Source organism: Argentina silus, assembly GCF_951799395.1.
Source record: "Argentina silus genome assembly, chromosome: 2".
In the NCBI taxonomy this organism is placed as follows: domain Eukaryota; kingdom Metazoa; phylum Chordata; class Actinopteri; order Argentiniformes; family Argentinidae; genus Argentina; species Argentina silus.
The window spans coordinates 5,250,705-5,270,128 of NC_139656.1; the positions used below are offsets into that span (position 1 = coordinate 5,250,705).

The window sequence follows — 19,424 nt, forward strand, 5'->3', positions numbered from 1 at the left end:
TTGTAGGAACCAATTTAAATAAGCTGTTAACAGAATTTGCCTGAAAAAGCTTCTTTCGAATTTCCTTTGGGGTTTATCCTGCACGTTTATACACCTTTATTACAATTATGGGTGTTAACACTTACAGAAGTCAGTCAAAACTATGCAAACAGAGAGCGTTGTTTTATGAACTGCAGTCAATTAACTTTAAACACAATGCAAAAACAACTCCATTGTACGGTTACAAAATATTCTAACAACCAACTACGGTGGTGTAGCTCTCCAAAACGTTCAGTCGAGGTCCATCATCAACAAACCACCAGCGGGCTGTCTCTTTGTACTTAATTCCACAGGTAAAATGCGCAATTGTGACAGATAATAATTGTTTTACTCACGTACCCTTTCAGAGCATATTCCTATATAAGTTTATGGAAATATTATCCGTGGTTAACAGGTTGTCCATATTCTCCATAAGATACCCAGCATCAAATAAATCGACTTGTATCCGAAACTCAAACCTCGAGAGCTTACCGCTCCGAGCAGACGTAGCACACTCACCTGCGCAAAGCTGCGCCCATCAATCAATTTCGATCCAATTTCCGGACACAAGAACCCGCGGTAAACTTTGATCTAAGGCCAGGTATCTGCTGCTGCAAAAGCAACACCATCCCTATCGCCTAAGCCCATTAGAGTGGGTGTAATGGTATTAAAACACTGGAACAATAGGTGTGAAAGCATTATAACTGAGATGGTTTGTTCCCTTGAAATGATCTACTCTATCTCTACAGAGCTCATGAGCCGATGATCACATCAGACGGGTGAATGGGTGTCAGTTATTTTTCTACTTTAGCCAATCAGCCGATTTCTTGACTATTGGTTATCATGCAGTGTGGTGTTTTTTTAATGCAAAATCTGTCAGGTATAGTACGGAGAGCAGAGTGAGATACTAATGACATCCACAATGTACAACACATCATGTGTAGCACAGTAAAGTGAAAACACTATGCTACAAACAACTGAAATGTAGCACATAGCACATGTATCAGCCTCTAATACAACTGCAGCTCCTCTTGAGTCATCTACAGTATCGTCATTATAATAGTTACTGACCCCTTTTAATCTGTAAATAATAATTTAGGTTAATGGTTTGGGAGGTTATAAACCTCTTCTAGTACTACACCTTGTGGTCAAACTATATATTGCATGCCTGTGGTTTAGGGGTAAACTTCATATTACCCTTCAATCTGTCTGGATATCAGTCTAGAACTACAAGTGTACATTGGTGCATAGGGGAAAAAAAAGTAAATGATGTCACAGACTGAGCACTGAATAAGACACAAGCGCAAACATTCTTTGAAAACATTTTGACTTTTTTTAATGTTGTTTTGTGTTCTAATGTAGTAGTTGCCATATCCCAGGGGGGTCTGGTCAGAGTGACGAATGAAGCCAAAATATCGCAATCGATCCATGACACCACTTTCATCTTTTATCATCTTAAATATCATTACATATATACAGTCAATCAAACTACAATACCACAGAGCAGCCTACAAAATATTGATTGTACGCAAATAAAATCTCATTTTATAAACCTCTCGATTTTCTGTCAGCTACAATCTAAAGACTACTTTGAGTATGACATTAAACACTGTCACACTTTACTGTTAACCCATTCACTAATTAGATTGTTAATCTACAAATTAATTACAGAAATCATTTCTATCAATGCATTCGGAGACTTGGGGGGACCCTCCATTGTGGAGTCATAGGGGAGAGTGTGAGGAAAGAGAGGATTGGCTGTAGATGGTCACATTTTCCAGTTAATATTGCTGTAAAGGTGGACACAGGAGCTGTAGTTCAAGGTTCATATATGTCGAACGGGAAAGAGGAAGAAACTTTAAAAACAAGTCTCCATTATTCCTTATGTAGTAAGTATTAGTACATCACACATCCACACACTGAAATGTCAGGATAAGGATTTTTTTTTTTTCATGAGTAGGACCAGGAGTTTTGAATTAATCCTGAAGGATACAGATAAAAATGAAATGCTTCCACAATTTTCTCCACTTCCCTTCTCTGAACTGTAGATTACAATCCTGGATGTATATGATAAAGTGAATAGTGTTGTCAGAGAGCTGCCAGTCTTATTCTGTTCTGGCTTACACAGCCACACTGTCATAGAACCACACAGACAAACACTAGGCAGCTAACATCGGACCCATACATAAACAGAATGTTGCTAATTCAGTTAGAGATTCTGAATCACGCTGAGATTCTGAGTCATGCTGGCACCAAAGGTTCCAAGACAGAATGGCAACTTAGAAAAAAATGCTGTTGGCATGGAACCCTTGGTGGCAACATGGTGGATAGTTTGTCAATCTCTGTAGGCTATATCAATGTCTCCGGCTAACATCTCTCTGCGCTCAGAGAAAATACACAGGCTGTGTTGGGACACTGCTTGGTCTGGAGTCAACTTCAAATCAACACCTGGAAACATGGCATGGCACCACTCCAAGCAAGCTGGCTCACACAAGGCCAGGAGACGTAGCAAAGAAATATCCCAACAAACACACACACACACACACACACACACACTTTGTATCATAGCTTGCCATGCAAAAACACAGGAGACAAGCATTGGAGGAGCAACATTATCAAATAGTTCCTGGAGATGTTCCCTCTCCTATTGCTTCTTCAATGGGGGCTCACATAGGATTAGTGCAGTGGTATAAAATATTGGACATTCCTCATACATGCCCTTTACTTCTTAATTTGGCTACAGAGCCATAATCACAACGTAATGGGAACCAACAACCTCTCCATCCCATCAGCAGAAAGAAACAGCTTGAGAATTCACCATTAGTCAGAAGCAGGTATTCATTTTGATCAAATACCGGTCGAGTGATTAAGTCTTCAACTACTTCGTTCCTTGCATACACAAGAAAACCCATCTGATCTACTTATGGAATTCATGATGGAAAACATTCAGAACTTTGACCCTGGAAGTGATTGACCCTGGAGATGATTTCATATTGGATTTACCCACATTATGAATTGCTAAAATTGTGCCATCCAGAATGATAAAGTTCTGCTTAGTGAAAGCAATACTAATACGACAAATACCCCAGACTTGGCCAATAAACACAAAAATAGTGATTTCAGAAAATAGACATTGTTTCATTATAACATGCAATGTTATTTCTCTTCATTGTCATGTGTCATTGACTGTGTACTGATCGTGTAGCAGTAGAGTAAAAGGACGCACACGTCTCAGTAAATAAATAATCGCCAATCATCGGTAATGCACCAATCACCGTTCGTGAAAATGAATACAATCCTGATGTAAAAGTACTGGAATTAGTGGCATTAGGTACAGTAGTAGGGTCTAAATCTTTAGTACGAGTATTATTCAGACATATTTTGGTATAACATATTTCACTCAAGACTTCTAGGAAATGATGCATGTCAATCAAATTATTCTATTCTAGGACTGTGATTGTTAACATAAAAGACACACTGACTTACGACACACAGGATATTCAACAAAGACGTGTGTCTCACCCTTGAAACGTTTCCTTTCAACCAAAATTAAAACCCTGCAAACAATGCTGATTCCCTCACCTCTGGATCGCAGTCTTCGAAACATATACTTCTATGACGATAATTGACCCATATGTATTATCTGTGTAACCGACCCTGTTCTCCTCCTGGACCATCAACACACAACGAATGTGAATACATGCAAATATACACAACAGTTACAAAGTAGATCCATTCAGTCTGAAGGAGTGTGACTGACTACTACCAGCTAGCTGCTCTTACTCTCATGTCATTCAGACCCTCCTCAGTCTAAGGATGAGACTGAGTCATTGATAGGAGTGTTTCACCTTTAACCACTCATCTCACACACGTGAGTGGACCTCTCTGTGACAAGGTCACTGTGTCAGACTCTCAGAACTGTGCTAGGAGCCTCAATCAGTTAAACACAAGTGTTCCCTTTGAGTCTTGATTGCTGGAGGAGAGCTGAACTGAGCTCAGAGGTCCTTTCGCCTGGCCCAGCCAGTACAGGGCTTTGAGCTGACCTTTGAACCCATGACCAAGTCCTCGGTGACCTTGAAAACGACAATAGCAAATGTTGAGAGGGATAATTATTACTTTAGTAGGATGTGTCCAAGTACTCTCAAATGGCCTTCCTTCAAATGACGACCAAATAAAATACACAAACGAGTAAAGGCAGTGTTTTGAAATGCTCTTTCACAACGCAAAAACAGATGGAGTTTTAAGGTCACAATTTACAGTGGTAGCATGGGCAGGAGTGTAAGTGTTGTCCCACTGCAGCATCCAGTGTAGCAAGCAACAAATACAGTGGGGACCTTGACGTTGATGTGATTACCTTTTCAGCAAAAATGTAAAACAACAGACAAAATAATTAACACAATAACTAAGAATTTGAATTCCGATAATTAAAAATGATTTTCCAGGTGAGACAGAGACTGTTGTTGATTTGTTGGGGCATGATGTTGGGACATTCCATCATCCAGTGTACCGTACAAATCCTCTTCATCCAAGTCTAGAATGATAATTCATAATGCTTTTTCTGGTGTTCCTTTCTCCAAGCCACAAGTTAATCAAATATATATCTCTATACACTCTTCATTCGAAGGAACACAAGTCACCGTAAACAGTGTGTCTTGTTGTAAAAGAGGGTCGGAAGTCTGTTGCTGTGGTTATTGGTAGTGTTTAATGGCCTCTCCTGTATGTCATTCTCATGTTAGAGCACATTGCCCTACAGCATCTGTCCCGACGGATGCTCATGTTGTTGATCTTCCTCATTTGTAGTTTAGATATTGTGGGGTTATAAACTGGCCTTAGAGCACTTGAGAGCACGGGAGGGGGGGTGGGGGTGGGGTAGAGATGATTTTTAGTGACTAAAACACAACTCAGAGAGCAAGAGAGAGTGAAAGAGAAAGAAAATGGGGGGAAGGAGTTCAACAGACTGGGGTGAGGGAGAGCGAGTGGAAGAACGTTATTGGAGGAAAGAGAGAGACAGAGAGAGAATGTGTTAGGGGAAGGAAAAAGAGACAGAAAGAGAGAGAGAGAGAGAGAGTAGAGAGGCACCAAAAGCCACTCATCACAGTTCCTGACACTGGCTTCTTAAGATCCTTCTGCCCTTAGTCCGTCCATTCATCCATCCATCCATCCATCCATCCATCCATCCAGTCATCCATCTTTTCATCCATCCATCCGTCAATGGTTCTGTCTGTGGTGGTCCTCTGTAGAGTGTGGTTATGGGTGGAGGTGGAGGTGGGGGGTCCTCTCACTGTTCCTCCAGCCAGGAGGGCTTGTCGGCCCCCGGGGGCCTCAGCTTGATGTTGAACTGCTTCAGCGTCTGCTCCAGCTGCTGCTGGTTCCCAGCAAAGTAGGCAGAGATGGCATTGTGGAAGAGGAGCAGCTGCTTATGCATGACCTTCACCTGAGGACAGGGAGCAAAGATCATTTGAATGTGTGTGTGTGTGTGTGTGTATATATATATAAGTTGACGGATGGACAGGAATGAAAAAGAGAGAGAGAGGGTGTGTAGAGGTGTGTCTCCTGACCTTGTTCTCGTCCAGGAACTTGAGTTTGATGGTGACGTCTGATCTCAGGCGTTCATACTTGTCCTTCTGGATCTGGTACTGCCCCTCGGCTGAGTCTATACGGGCCATGGTCACCGCATCCCTTGGGCCCAGACTCAACTCCTCCAGGTCAGCCCGGTATGCATCGAACTCCAACCTAAGGGGGGGGGGGGGGGGGGGGGGAGATGAGGCATGGTATCAGACACACAAGTTTGATACCATTCGATTTCTGCCTCCATCAGCCTCCACCGGTGCACGTGCAAAGCAACCTGATACGAGTGCATGACTAAAAAGACTACCCGGGCTCTGTCTGTCTCCAACATCGATCAACAACACATGACTCCATTAAAGGAGACAGCCATTGTAGTAGAGGTAGTGCTAAAGTGCTAAAAACAACTTCTTACCTTGAGTTCTCGTACATCTTGATGGTCATCAGAGTGTCCTCCATGGTCTTGTTGACCAGAGTGTTGATGCTGGACACAAAGAAGTTGATGGCTCCCAGAAGGGTCTCCCCGTTCTTACACAACAGCTTCTGGGTCTCTGCATTGTAGCCAAACTCATCCTGCAACCACATAAAAAAAATAATAAAAAAAAACATGCTCAAGCACATCAGTTTTCATTTGGGTCATGTGATCATGATCAATATCAATTTTAAATCAACAAGTTCATACCCGCAGCTCTGGTGATTTCTGGCTGAGGTCAGCAAAGGTGTCTCCCAGTGCATGCTGTGTCTGCACCATGCTGTAGAAGTGATTGGTCAGCGCTCTAGCCAATCGCAGCATGTTCTCATACTTCTTCTTGGTATCCCTCAGAACGTCGATCTGGGCCTCCAGTTCCAGGTCCACCGTCCGCGAACCGCGGCCGAACCGCTCCGAGATCATCTGCTTAGTACACTGGCAGACCAAGGGGAGGGAGAGAGAGCAGAAGTAGTGTAAAAAAAGTGTTGCAATAAGCATTTGGACAAGGTAAAAAGGGAACACTCTGCATGCAGGTCTTTGTATGCTTTTCACAGGTGTCAAGAGTTCTTTTACAGGCTGACTTGAGACTGCCACGGGTAGACTAGGAACAGGTAGGTTACCTTGTAGGTGTTGAGGCCCCACTTCTTCATGAAGTCTAGTTTCTCCACGGCAACGCCCCGAGACGCCTCCTCTGCTGACATGGACGAGCTGCTGCTGCTGTGATGCATGCTGGAGCCTGGGGAGGGGGCAGGGGGCCATAAGCATCAGACAAAACAATACTGGTAACTCATACAAACAAATATTGTTATAAGCACAACCGTACACACTCACACAGCACCAGACAGGACCACTGTTTTATTTGCAGCTTGACGAGTTGTATTTCATGGAATGTTACTGTGTCTTCCTCATCTCAATGTACTGTCATAGTTGAAACTGACACTAATATTCCACAATTTGGATAGTTCCAACATAATCACCTCCAAGAAGGCTAAACCTCCCACTAGGGGGCAGAAACCACACTCTGAACGAGAGGTCAAGTTTCTGCAGAAACTTTGTGACGAGCCCCTGTGTGTTCAGCAGAGATCACACCCCTCACAACATAATGGTCTCTTCTAGTTCACAACGTCACCCTTACTATGACAACAGCATGGTAAGCAGTGGAGGTGAGTGAGTGACATAAAAAGCAGCAAATGACAGTGAGAGAAGTATCAGAGTGATAGGAAGTGGGAGGTGCCTGGAGCCCTGGCTGGGGATGCCTTGGTTCTGAGAGTGGAAGTAAAAAAAAAAAAAATCTGTACCTGTCCCCAATCCTATAGATTTATATATAAAAAAAGAAAATACAAATAGAAAGATCTCACCATGGTCTAGTGGTTGGTGGTTATTTCTACCTTCTCCTACCTGGGTAGTCAGCTGATTGGCTGGCCATGCGGCTGGCGACAGTTCTGCTGTGGGGGACACTAATACCCCTGGCCTTCATTCTCATCTCTGGACGGGTGGGCAGGCCAGGGTTAGAGGTGGTGGGGCAGGGTGGGCAGGTCAGGGTTAGAGGTGGTGGGGCAGGGTGGGCAGGCCAGGGTGGGCAGGTCAGGGTTAGAGGTGGTGGGGCAGGGTGGGCAGGCCAGGGTTAGAGGTGGAAGGGCAGGCACGGGAGTGAGGAATGTGGATGGGATGAGAGGCCGTGGGTACAGTATGTGTACAGGTGTGGGTTGGTTTGGGTTCGAGTAAGAGGTAGAAGGGGTGTGGAATGGGGTGTGAGATGCAGATGACGGGATGACAGTGGTGTCGGGTTATGGAGGTCGTAGGAGTTTGGTTAAATGGGCAGGCATAGGTTATATTGTGGATTATTATTGGGAGATATTGCACAATACAGCCGTGGACAAACAGTGGTTGTTTGATGGCAAAAAACCGAAGACAAGGACACAACGAAAGCAAAGAGGGAGAGGGGGGTGGAGAGGAGTGTTGAGGGGAGGGATGAGAGAGGGGCGAGGGAGAGAAGGAGGGGGGTATCAGAGGGAGGAGGATAAATGAAGATAGGAGAGATAGGAGGAAGGCCGGAAAGAAGAGGCAATGACAGACACGATAGAGGACGGGGAGGAGAGAATGAGGAGAGAGATGGAAGACAAAGAGAGGGATGTGAAAAGATGAACACAGATGATGGTTAATGCATGGTAACAAATGACCAACGCTAAAATATCACATTGACAGGATGTGGTGATGTTAAATGGGTGTGCGTTTCCTCAGTTGTGGCTACTGTACATACTACTTAAGGGCTGCACAGATGAATCAACTCATGCGTTTTAACAGTTAATCAGTTTTGAAGTCAAACCTAGAGTGAGTGACATGTAGTCAAGAAAACAAGAGTGTTTCATTCGTAACTTCTCCTCTTACTTTCCACTCACTGTTTGAACACTTAATCATTTAATCAACTGACAGTCCTGATACTACTGGATATGAATGACAAACGAGGCCCGAACATCTCTTTCTGAAAGGTTGCCGCAACTCTGTCAAGAAGCTCCATTTAAGAAAAACAATGTCATTGAATCATTTTTCATTCAAACAAAGCAGACAAAACATGACAGACAAAACTAACACACAATTTCACTCTGCAGAAAAGAGTTTGGCACACCTGCACCCATGCGTGCAGAGAGATGACGGAGAGGAAGTGGTTTTCGGTTCAAAACAAGAAAACCAGAGATTTGAAAGCAACAAATAGATAGGACAAATATCTAATTAAGAACAGTTCACCATCCCCTGGAAAAGAGAGAAAGTTTGACCGGATGACAGAAATGGAGGGAACGCCCCTGTGATTCCAATCTCCAGAGAGCAGTGAAAGAGGAGGGGGAGCCAAAAGAGGGTGGAGCAGACAGAAGGGAAAGACAGGAGAGGGAGATACGGAGATAAAGAGTTAGGAGAAGACAGATCCGGGGAGCAACCTTGTCCTGTAACTGGGATGCGTCTGTTAAACTGAGGGTTGTAGCGCACGGCAGGGCCTGAGAGAGAGAGAGAGAGAGATTCTTATAAGAAGAGTGCATTGTATTCGAGGAGCAGTGGTGACATTCTTCCCATGCAGCGGTACACGAGTGTTTCAATATGCGGCTCGGTTTCTTTTCTGTTTCTCACTGTACGTATTTGTTGAGTACAGGAATCCAAATTGTGTTTCCTTACAGCAAAATAATAAAGCTATCATTTAGCCAACGTCTGGTTACTCTGGTGTATTGTTTCACACTGACGGAGGGGAAAAAAAAAACAGTAGTTAAGCCACTGAACTGGAAATTGATGCTAATCTTTCACTAGGCTTCTACAGATGGGGAGACACAATCATCACCTAGGCAATGGGGGGTAAAGTGGTTAACATTAGTACCAGACCACTGCATCTATTTCTCTCTTTTCTTTCCCTCTCTGTTTTTCTATCCCTATCTGCAATGGTAGTTCAAACCAATCCCAGAATCCTCTTTGGCAAACACAAACACAAGGGCTACAGGAAGAAAATGAAAGACAAGAGAGAATTCTTGCTCCTCTAAACAAGGTCAATGGTCTGGAAACAGCTTATGGGGGAGAAGATTAGATGGAGAGAAAATGAGAGTGTTACAGTTCATGATGTACATTCAATGAAAACATCAAAGTACTGGACTTGAGTAAAACACCTCCTGTCATTTGATTTTGCGTGGGTATCATCTAAACGGCTGACAACTGCAAACTGCTTATGTCGTCAAATATAATGTGAAAACATTAAAGAATGTAAAAAAAAGAAATAAAAAAGAAAAGGAAGCTGACATCACAGTGAGAGAGACAGTGCAAGGACACATTTTGAAGAGCAAAACTGTGGAGACTGATAGGGAGAAGGGAGTGAGATAAAGCTACAGTACTCTACCTTTGATGGAGCTGGTGGGGATGATTCCCTCGGCTGTTCCCCCGTAACCCCCCGATACGATACTGGTCTCGTTTAGGTTAGGACCAGAGACCATCACCTGCTGTAGGTCCTAGAGGAGAGAGAGAGAGAGAGAGAGAGAGAGAGAGAGGGAGTATATACAGACTATTAGGAGACAATTAGTAAGAGGGTAAAAGTGAAAGAGTGTGGGGTGAGGGAGGGAAAGAGAGAGTGGGAAGGAGAATTTCATTCTCACTCTCTCCATTGCCTCGCTCGCAGACAGGTACAGTGTTATTAGGTTCTACAGGGTCATTCACTAGAGGGGGACAGATACCAGTAGATTGTGTTAGGACAGTTCGTTTTCACGACTAACAAAACCACATCTAACGCGTGTTTATCAAAGGAAGATCTGCAAACAGGCGTTAGCGGAGTCAATTATTAAGGAAACTTAAGGACACTTGGAGAGGTGTGCTGTTCCCAGCCTGACTGGTCAATGATTGACAAAATTGCCCATTATTTGCAGCCTTGGAGAAAAGCAGAACTAGTTCACTGGGTCATCGGTGCTACATTTGTTTCACACAGAACACAAACACAAACACATAAACACAGAACACATAAAATAAAATGAAATAATCGTGTATAACAGTCGGAAAAGAAAGACGTGGCAAATTGACTGGGAATGTCTGTTTCACTGTGCATTCATGACCTATGCATGTTTCTGATGAAAGACTATGAAAGTCAGAACAACTGAGAAGCAGTCAAAACCAGTTTGAGATCAGATAATACAGTAAGAAGGTTTGTGTTTATGTGTCCTTTGATGAAGCAGACCAACCCTGGGTGCCCATTTCCTCTCAGCAAACTAAACAACCGTATTTTGGGGTGAACTTCCCAGACATAGATTAAACAAAGTCCTAGACTAAATTGTCCTTTCAATGGTCGGCTCCATTGAATATGCTTTTTAGTTTAGGATTAGCCTTAATCTAGGTCCGGGAAACTGGCCTTTGATGCTTTATCCTTGCGTTGCATGGAGAGATTATGTATCCTATTGTCTGCTACTCCCTCTACAGAGCACAAGCGTACTATTATTTTGCTGTTTTTGTCAGAATGTGAGAGAGAATCCTGAGGGTACCGTGACAATCAATCACACCAACCTTACTGTCGGTGACTAAAGCATTACAAGAAACACATCATCTTTTAGTGTGTTATTGTGTAATCCAACACCAACTGATCACACACACACACACACACGCATGAACACTCACATAAATACTCACCCTGCTGCATACATACTGTATTCACACACACTTTGAACAGTTAATCTTTTGTAGTAACACGGCCAGAATAATACCATTTTACCAGGCCTCTGCGTTTTCGGGTTAGGGGTTAGAACCGCTGAGGGGGTGCTGCAGGATGCCTCTCAAACCACAACGTGCCTTTATCCCCTTGTCACGTCTTCTCTGCCATTATAATGTTCATACCCAAAGCATTCTCATTAAGATGTATAGAAAAATGGACCCTGCGTTTTTGTTTGGATTTGAGAGACATCTTGCACCTTTCATCAGAGTTAGCAGGTAAGGGCCACATAAACACACACATACACACACAGACACAGCGTGTCAGTGGCAGCAACAAACCATTAGGCAACATAGACACGCACACACACGCGCGCGCGCGCGCACACACACACACACACACACACACACAGTTGGCCTCCTCACCCTGGTGCCTGTGGAGCTCCCTACCTTCTCATCTAAGCTCCACTGAAGCTTTGCAGCCTGTACAGAGATGGAGGGGGGAAACAGATGACAAACAAACAGAAAGGAAAGGAAAAAAAAAAAAGAAAAAGACAAACATGTGTAACTGAAATCAGACAGGATGCAAAAGAAAACCAAGGAACTGGTATTGACGACCACAGAAACCAGTGATCGGGGGGGAATCAGAGATGGATCAGGGACTGGGACAGTTTTCCATACCGTCAACCATTATGCTAATCATAATCCAATGAGAAGCTACACGTCCAATTGGTGTGCGATTGCCCAACATGACAGCTGTCAAGCTTTCTATATTCACATCCCCTGATCACTAATGCAGAACACTGCTAAGGAGGTTGAGAAAGAATGTTTTAAAAATACTGGTGCCTGAAAAATACTGAAGAGCTATGGCTCTCTTTGGTAAAATGCTGAAATAAACACATGTAACAGTGAGGTTGACATTAACACAGCTCAAATCAAGAGAAAAACATAAGCACGGCAAAGTACACACACAAAAACAGTTCATGGTGATGTTGGTTGTTCTCAGGGGGTTGGGGCATGGTTCTAGTAACACCGCAATGTGGGTAGGCTTGGCCTACATTTCCTTGTTTGGTTTGGATAAGAGCTTCGACTAAATGACAATATTTGACAGGATCTTCAGCCTTCAGTTTGTTTGTGTGTGTGTGTGTGTGTGTGTGTGTGTGTGTGTGTGCGTGCTTTAGCGGTGACGTGATGTGATATGATTCCTCCTCCGGCTTCAGCATCTGCTATGCGTAGGAGGGAACTGGCCATATCCTGAGCCCAGGACACATCTTCTGTTGTGCAAGATGCCGATGGTCAATGATGGCAGTGGGGGGGAGGAGTAACGTTCTGGCTTCCGAGATGAGTTGGGAGAGAATGATTCGACACCACAGCACAAGAACATCACCTAATTATTTAGGCTGCATTTCCTCAACAGATATATGCGGAGTGTCCGATGGGCTTAACACCTAGAAATGGAGTCATTATTCGTCGAGGCCTATAAGCCAGCAACAGTGGCGCATATGGCAAACAGGCCCTAGCACTGCTGGCAGTTTGAAGCCACCTGTCTCTCTCTCTCTCTCTCTCTCTCTCTCTCTCTCTAGGAAAAGTGTTTCTCACTCAAGCTGTTCTGAGACACAAACAGCAACATGACATCACCACGGCGTTTCCGAATGCACATACTGCCGCTTATTGATCTCTCCTTTTCCCTGGGTACACTTCAGACAATGCAGTTATTCAACCTCTGCATCAGATGACGGCTAAACCATTCGAAAATGGTCACAAAGCTGGCATTATCACAAGATTACTGGAAGAAGGGGACGACCAAGAGGTTGGTAGCACTGCATGGTTATAAGGAGTTAAAATCCAAGGATAAGGCAGTGCAGTTTCAGAAAGTGCTTTGTTGCTATGACAACCTCAGTTAATATTCAGCTCTAGATACTCTTCAGCCCAGATGACAAATACATAAAACTGCTCTAAACCCTTCGAATGTCTGTGTTTGAACAAAGGCCCAGCTAACAAATTAAGCTTCTAGTGCAGATAAGGTTCTCCCTCTACTAGTGGACCGTAACACATGCTTCGGTTGGCAAATAACACCCAGTTTAACTGCCATTGCTCCTCCAGGATGTGGAGTCACGACTAGGCACTGTTTGTCCAACAAGGCGTGCCTTAGGGCAGAGAAAACGCACAACCTGTTTCACAAAAGAAACCCCTCTCCAAATCAGTTACTCTAGCATACAACTGGTCAACTGTCAGAGTCTTTGTCTGCTTTCTCCATAGTTTTATCTCAATGACACTCTGGAATCCTGGACAAATGAAGGTCGATGTCACCATACGTCAAGACACCAGAGAGTAGGCCTAGGTCAAAAAGTAGTAAGTACTCGTACAAAAAAAAAACATTTTGTTTACTTACGTTGATTAAATAGGATCCTTTGAGTCCTGATACTCCTAAATTCACTCTTGTCGCCCTACAAAGTATCACTGGGCTATTTGGTTACCTCTGGAACACTTTCCCCAGACAACACCCACACGGATAAAACAAGCACAAATGCTACAACCCAATGGCCATGAGTGGTTTCTCTGACACCAACCCAACGGCCATGTCACCTGTTAATATAATCAGACTCTGTGGGAAACCAACAGGTGACATTGCAGATTATATTCCCTCAGACCTGCCAGGTTAGGCTGCTATACATGAAATCTCTCAAAAGGGGAGGTTCTATCAGCATCATTTTGAAAAAAAAAAAGAAGAAATCTCTCAGATAGACCGTCGTCGTGTGTGCTTTGTGCTATACAATAACAAACATGGCAAAAAAGGAAGAAATTAGTCTCACTAGAACTCTCAGTAGCACATCCCTAAAAGTCAACCTTCCAATCACCTTCCCTTCTGTATGAAAGAACGCGTCTTACCACTCAAGAAAGACAGGAGGACTCACCTCTTCCAGTAAGAGGTGTGAGGTGAGTCTGAGGGGATAAGGGGAAGAGTAGGTAGGTAGGTGAGGGTGGAAGGGACAGGTGAGGAATGTGGAAGGTGGAGGGTTCAGGGGGGGGTGCTCTCAGAGCATGTGACCTACCTGTTCCAGGCTGTCGTCCTCTGGTAGAGTCCCCATGTCTCCGTTACTGTTAATGGGTATCTCCATTGTGGCAGCTTTACTCATGATGCTGTCTGTCATACTGCACTGTGTCTGAGAGAGAGAGAGAGACAGAGAGAGAGGGAGACAGAGAGAGAGAGAGAGACAGAGAGTGTGTGGGAGGGATGTAAAAGGTGAGAAGGAGAGAGAAAGATACAGGAGGAAATTAGTCAAAGGAAGGGAGAACAACAGAGGAGACGGTGAGACAGAGGGAGAGAGACGGCGTGCGTGAGACGCACAGAACAGGAGAGTGAACCGTCATATAATTGCCAAGTAGAGAATATAGGCTAATTCGTCTACCTCAGAGGTGGGTTTTCAAAGGACATGGCTTACACTCAGCATATGAACAAGGCCAATGAAAGAGCATGCAGGATCCGGCAGTACAATGAGCTGGCGTGTTCAAGTGGCCACTCCAACCTCTGGCTCAATTACTAGTGTATTACTCCTGCCCACATGCAGACCACTCAGCGAGATGTTAGCAAACGCTTCTGCTAGATTATGCCGAGGGCGGGCGTGCGCTCACAAACACGCACCCCCCCCCCAGCTGAATTGGCAAGAGCGGGCTCTTACCATCTAGCCTGCCTGTGGTAGGACACAAATGACAGCTAATGAATTCCCTCTTAGTGAACAACTGCATGGCGTGTAAGGCCACGGTGAAGAGGAACAGGACACCAAGAGCACTGTGTGTTCAGGCTAATGAGTGGGCGAGGACAACAGCTTTCACAATGGTGTGCACTGCGGGCAGGGTGTGGGGAAACAGGTAAACGTCTCACCTGCGCTTGTGTATCGGCCTTATTTACACAACCTATGTACAGGTATGTTACCAACACTCTGAGTGCAATGTTGGGGGGAGGTGGGTAGATGGAGCCATACAAATACAGGTCCTTAACAGTGCTTCAACCAAACTAAATCTATGGTTCAGATTCAGTCATAACTCATAAATCACTAGTGATAGCCTACATGTCAGGAGGATGGGCATTACTAGGCCTATAATACGCTCAAATCTTACGCTCAAAGACCAACTAGCCTAAAAATAACGGATGAGGGTGCAAGGTAGTGAGTAGACCTATCCCTACAAGCTATCCTGATAGTTTAGTCCTTTATCTTTTGAATGGATCAGGAATTATAGTGGGTCAAGGGAGCTGCTCTTGGACCTTCATTATGCCTCTCTCCCTTCTGCTGTGTGCACATACACGTAGGGCGGAACAACTCTCTTGCTCGACAAACTTGACTTACTGTACCGCATGAGTCATAGTTATAAGCTGTGAGGTCACCCTTTCCAAAAAAAAGGAAAGAATAATATGTAGCCTTCTCAGACAGTAGACGAGACAAACCAGGGGAACGGGGCAGTTGGTTTAGTGTTAGGCTAGTATATAGTTATTGTCTGACCTGTATTAGTTTCTTGCTTATGAAAAATGCTTACATGTTAAAGAATACAGCGGTATCATTACTGTTAGCCTAAGTAAACAGTATTTAATAGACATTCCGCCTGCTGTGACGCTCGCCAAAAAGCAACGTGGCGAACAGGATGTAGCTTTTCCCAAGGCTGTGATCTGTAAGGATAATTTAAACGACCAGAGATCATCTCTCTTATATGTCCTTTATGTAGTATTGCCTGCAGTGCAATAAATGCACATAAGTCATACCCACAAAAGCTGCTTGGGATAGAGAGAGGAGCTCTCTGGTGTGACATTAGGATAGCTCTCCCTTCAAGGCGGCGTCCCTATGACAACTGGTTTAGGAACAATCCCTGGCTCCTGATGTGGCCTCCGATAAACACACGCAATCACGCAAATGGGGACTAGTATTCAAAGTGCATCAGATTACGATCAACGAGACGTTGCAGAACAGGATTGAATAGGCCTGTACAGACAGGTCATTACTGAACGCTGCCGCTATTTCGCAAACCTGGCCGAATCGTGTGGGATATTAGGCGAACTTGTGTAACGAAAATAAATGGCATAGCTCGCTACACAGCTGGTCAGCGTTATATGTCGCGAACTAACCACCACAGCGAGAGGGCTGAAACAGGTGCAGCGCAGGTGCATTTCTACAGATAGCGGGTGTCGTGCCTGCGCTTCGCTGTACCTTGTTTGGGCCACTGCGTTGTTTCCTTGTCAGAATACCGCCCGAAACAAGCGTCGATCTGTTTGTTGTCTGCAGCAAAGTGAGCTTACCAAGGTCCGGGTGAAAAGCATGTCAATCTGTCTGTCTATAAAAAGGCCTACTCGACTCGACAGATAAAAAACTGGAGTCCAATACAGATAGCGAGGCACGGTACACTGGAATTTGACCACTGAATTAAAAGCAATCAGCGATAAAGGAGAATGTCACAAACGCAGAAAGCATGTCATGGTTTTCGTGGGTAGCATCTTACCTGTGTTCTTCCGAGTCCGGTCTATTCGGCAAGCTAGCTTGCTAACTGGCTAATAGTGCATTCCAATTCATGCGCTGCTTCGATGGCAAGCGACCGTGTCAGTCAGTCAAGTAAAAATAGAAAATCGGACGATAAATTAAATCATGAAATGACAGGCACTCTTGTTTAAATGTTCGTTTATGGCATGACCAGTAAGCGGCCTCCTTCAACGACTTTGTCTCCGGCTTCTTGTTTGTATTATTCAGAAAATCCAACCTCCTCTTTCCAGGCTCGGAATGCCTTGCGGAACTGACGACATTTCAGCACCTTTTTTTCTGGACAGCGTCACGCGTATTTTAATGATCATACGCTTCAGTGAATGCGAAAGGGAGGCCACTGACTGCTAGTGGATAACTATTTTTCAATTTGAAATCCACCAAACAAGTGAAAAAGACAGATATACAAAAAGACGCCGATAGATAGAAATAGCCTACAGACGGGGAGAGTGAGGTTGGTATAGTGAGAGAGAAACTGAGATGCACTGACTTCTACTGGTCAGCAGGTGTCAGTGTTACTTTGGAAATAAGATGTTCTTGCTCAAATTCAAAAGACTAAAGAGCCTTGTCTGTCTATCTATGTTTGTCTGTCTGTCTTTCTGTCTGTCTGTGTCTCTCTCTCTCTCTCTTTCTCTCTCTCTCTCTCTCTCTCTCTCTGTGTGTGTGTGTGTGTGTGTGTGTGTGTGTGTGTGTGTGTGTGTGTGTGTGTGTGTGTGTGTGTGTGTGTGTGTGTGTGTACGAATCAGTGGATAACATTACACACACACACACACACACACACAATAAAATAAAACATTCATTAAAATCCAGGAGGGGAAATATGCCATGCCAACTCACCTGGGCACAGATTTTAATAGCCTAAACCATACCTCAAAGGTATCTCCTTTACCCTTAGAAGTGTATTATTTGATGATTTGTGCTATCTGGCAGAGGTTGAGTTGACCGCAACCATGAGTAGCCCCTGACTATGGTTGCTCTCTCACGTTCACTTACGGTAAAAAATGATTCAGATTTAAATCACAACAGACCTTAGGGTAATGAGCCAAGATGACTGGTTTAAAAACAGGAAATGCTGTGTCGGCTGTTTCTTTGGTGACACCTGCACCAGATCAGGGGCCCTGGGGAACCAAGCTGGGAACCACAGATATATATTTACTAGATCAGCCACATCTCATGATGTAGCATGGTTGTAGCATGGTTGTAGCATGGTTGTAGCATGGTTTAGGCATCACCGTTGCTGTTTGATTCCCTCCTACAGGTCCACTGTATGTGTTTGTTAATGGTGATGTGTGTGTTGATATACATAGTGTGAGTCATTTTGAATAGGAATATGTAATAAACAACTACATTATTATTGTTTTTCAGATGACTAAGTATTACTTAGTATTCAGTCTTGCTTTCATTGGTCATGTTTATTAAGGGTATGAGACAAACAGTTTTGGTTTGGATTCATCCCAGAAAGCTTACTACAGGGTTTGATTAAAGAAAGCTGGTTAGAGAAGTGAAGAGTTAGCAGAATGAAGAGTGGAAGATGTGTGTTTTCTGTTTAACGGTGGATGAAAGTGATCTTTGACCTCACTGACTACTCACAGACCGCAGATAATCTGTGAGCCTTGCAGTGGAGGCACTTATAATGGGAATAACGGGATGTTATTCTCTCTCTTCTCAGGAGCGTGCAGACTCTCACAGGCTGACTCACACACACACACACACACACACACACACACACACACACACACACACACACACACACATACAGACTGAGTCCACTCCAAGAGAAAGTACAGACAGGGAAGGTTATCCAGTTTGCACAATTACATCCACACTGATAAAATCTGCTCATCAGCACTTGGCCTCAAAATTGTATATCAATGCATTATTTCATTTTGTATGCTGAAAGTCAATACTTTGCCCACATGGTCAGCGCTGCAGGGTCCGTCTCTGTTTCTCATACACAGTTACATTAACTCCAGTGAGCTTTGGTTTGTTGTGTTTTGTGTCTAATCACATCATCCATACGGCTGCCTTACATAGGTGTCTAAAGGGAACTAGCTTACTTGATTGGCTGCATTCCATGCCAGATATATGGTAATATATGCCCCCTTGGTGGCACTGAACCCCAAACTAAAAGAGCATGGTGTTTGGGTTGGAATTCTGCCCATGTACACAGAGTAAGAGCAGGGTTTATGCAAGCTTTTACAGACTGGCTGGTAATGTACGTTCAACCTGCCTTCATCAGAGATGGAGGGGAACACATAGTTAACGGTCACATGTCTGAGGAAGCCTTTTAATGTCAGTTTGGATATCTTTTATCCATTAGTTGAAAAAAAAAGGTGTAGTCAAGTTGATGATGAACACTCATTCAATTCCTGTAAGGCTCCTTTGTGACTACAGGATCTCAACAGAATGAGTAACACTATAGGAGCTCACAGATGGACTCTGTTATTGAGATCTGTTATTACCAGTGAAAAACCCATTGACATGAGCATCCATAGACAGTACTTACAGTACAGTAAAACCACTCACCACAACAATCCTCAAAGGAGAGATTTATTGGTTCCATTAGGAGAAGCCTATTTATATTGCAACTCTATTAGCCCGGGTCTTTTTTGTCCACCTCCTTTGTCTCCTTTATACAGCTCTGTTGGTAATTGACTGATGTCCTCTGAAGTGTTTGCAGTAGAGAAACA

The 19,424-nt window shown here is 44.0% G+C and overlaps 1 protein-coding gene across 8 annotated transcripts; it reads right to left on the reverse strand.

The window, feature by feature from the left end:
* Positions 1-1,328: 1,328 nt before the first annotated feature.
* arfip2b (ADP-ribosylation factor interacting protein 2b) lies at positions 1,329-16,947 on the reverse strand. 8 transcript variants are annotated; one of them, XM_083697415.1, is made up of 10 exons: positions 16,700-16,947; positions 14,266-14,376; positions 11,663-11,695; positions 9,924-10,032; positions 7,451-7,537; positions 6,673-6,788; positions 6,266-6,487; positions 5,999-6,156; positions 5,577-5,751; positions 1,329-5,452 (listed from the first exon to the last, which is right to left on the reverse strand). In XM_083697415.1, the coding sequence occupies exons 2-10, from the start codon at positions 14,362-14,364 to the stop codon at positions 5,297-5,299; spliced, it is 1,155 nt and encodes a 384-aa protein (XP_083553541.1). In that variant the 5' UTR covers positions 14,365-14,376; positions 16,700-16,947; the 3' UTR covers positions 1,329-5,296. The 8 variants fall into 8 exon arrangements, with proteins under 8 accessions (XP_083553541.1, XP_083553535.1, XP_083553534.1 ...); XM_083697409.1 differs by lacking the exon at positions 7,451-7,537 and adding an exon at positions 8,986-9,042 and having other exon boundaries at positions 16,700-16,946; XM_083697408.1 differs by lacking the exon at positions 7,451-7,537 and adding an exon at positions 8,986-9,042 and having other exon boundaries at positions 11,639-11,695; positions 16,700-16,946.
* Between the last annotated feature and the right edge of the window lie 2,477 nt (positions 16,948-19,424).

Coding starts and splice junctions, on each gene's coding strand:
- arfip2b (XM_083697415.1), bottom strand. CDS start 14,364: ATGACAGACAGCATCATGAGTAAAGCTGCCACAATGGAGATACCCATT. Junction 6,789..7,450: donor CCAATCAGCTGACTACCCAG/GTAGGAGAAGGT, acceptor CCCCCTCCCCAG/GCTCCAGCATGCATCACAGC. Junction 6,157..6,265: donor AGAAATCACCAGAGCTGCGG/GTATGAACTTGT, acceptor ATGTGGTTGCAG/GATGAGTTTGGCTACAATGC.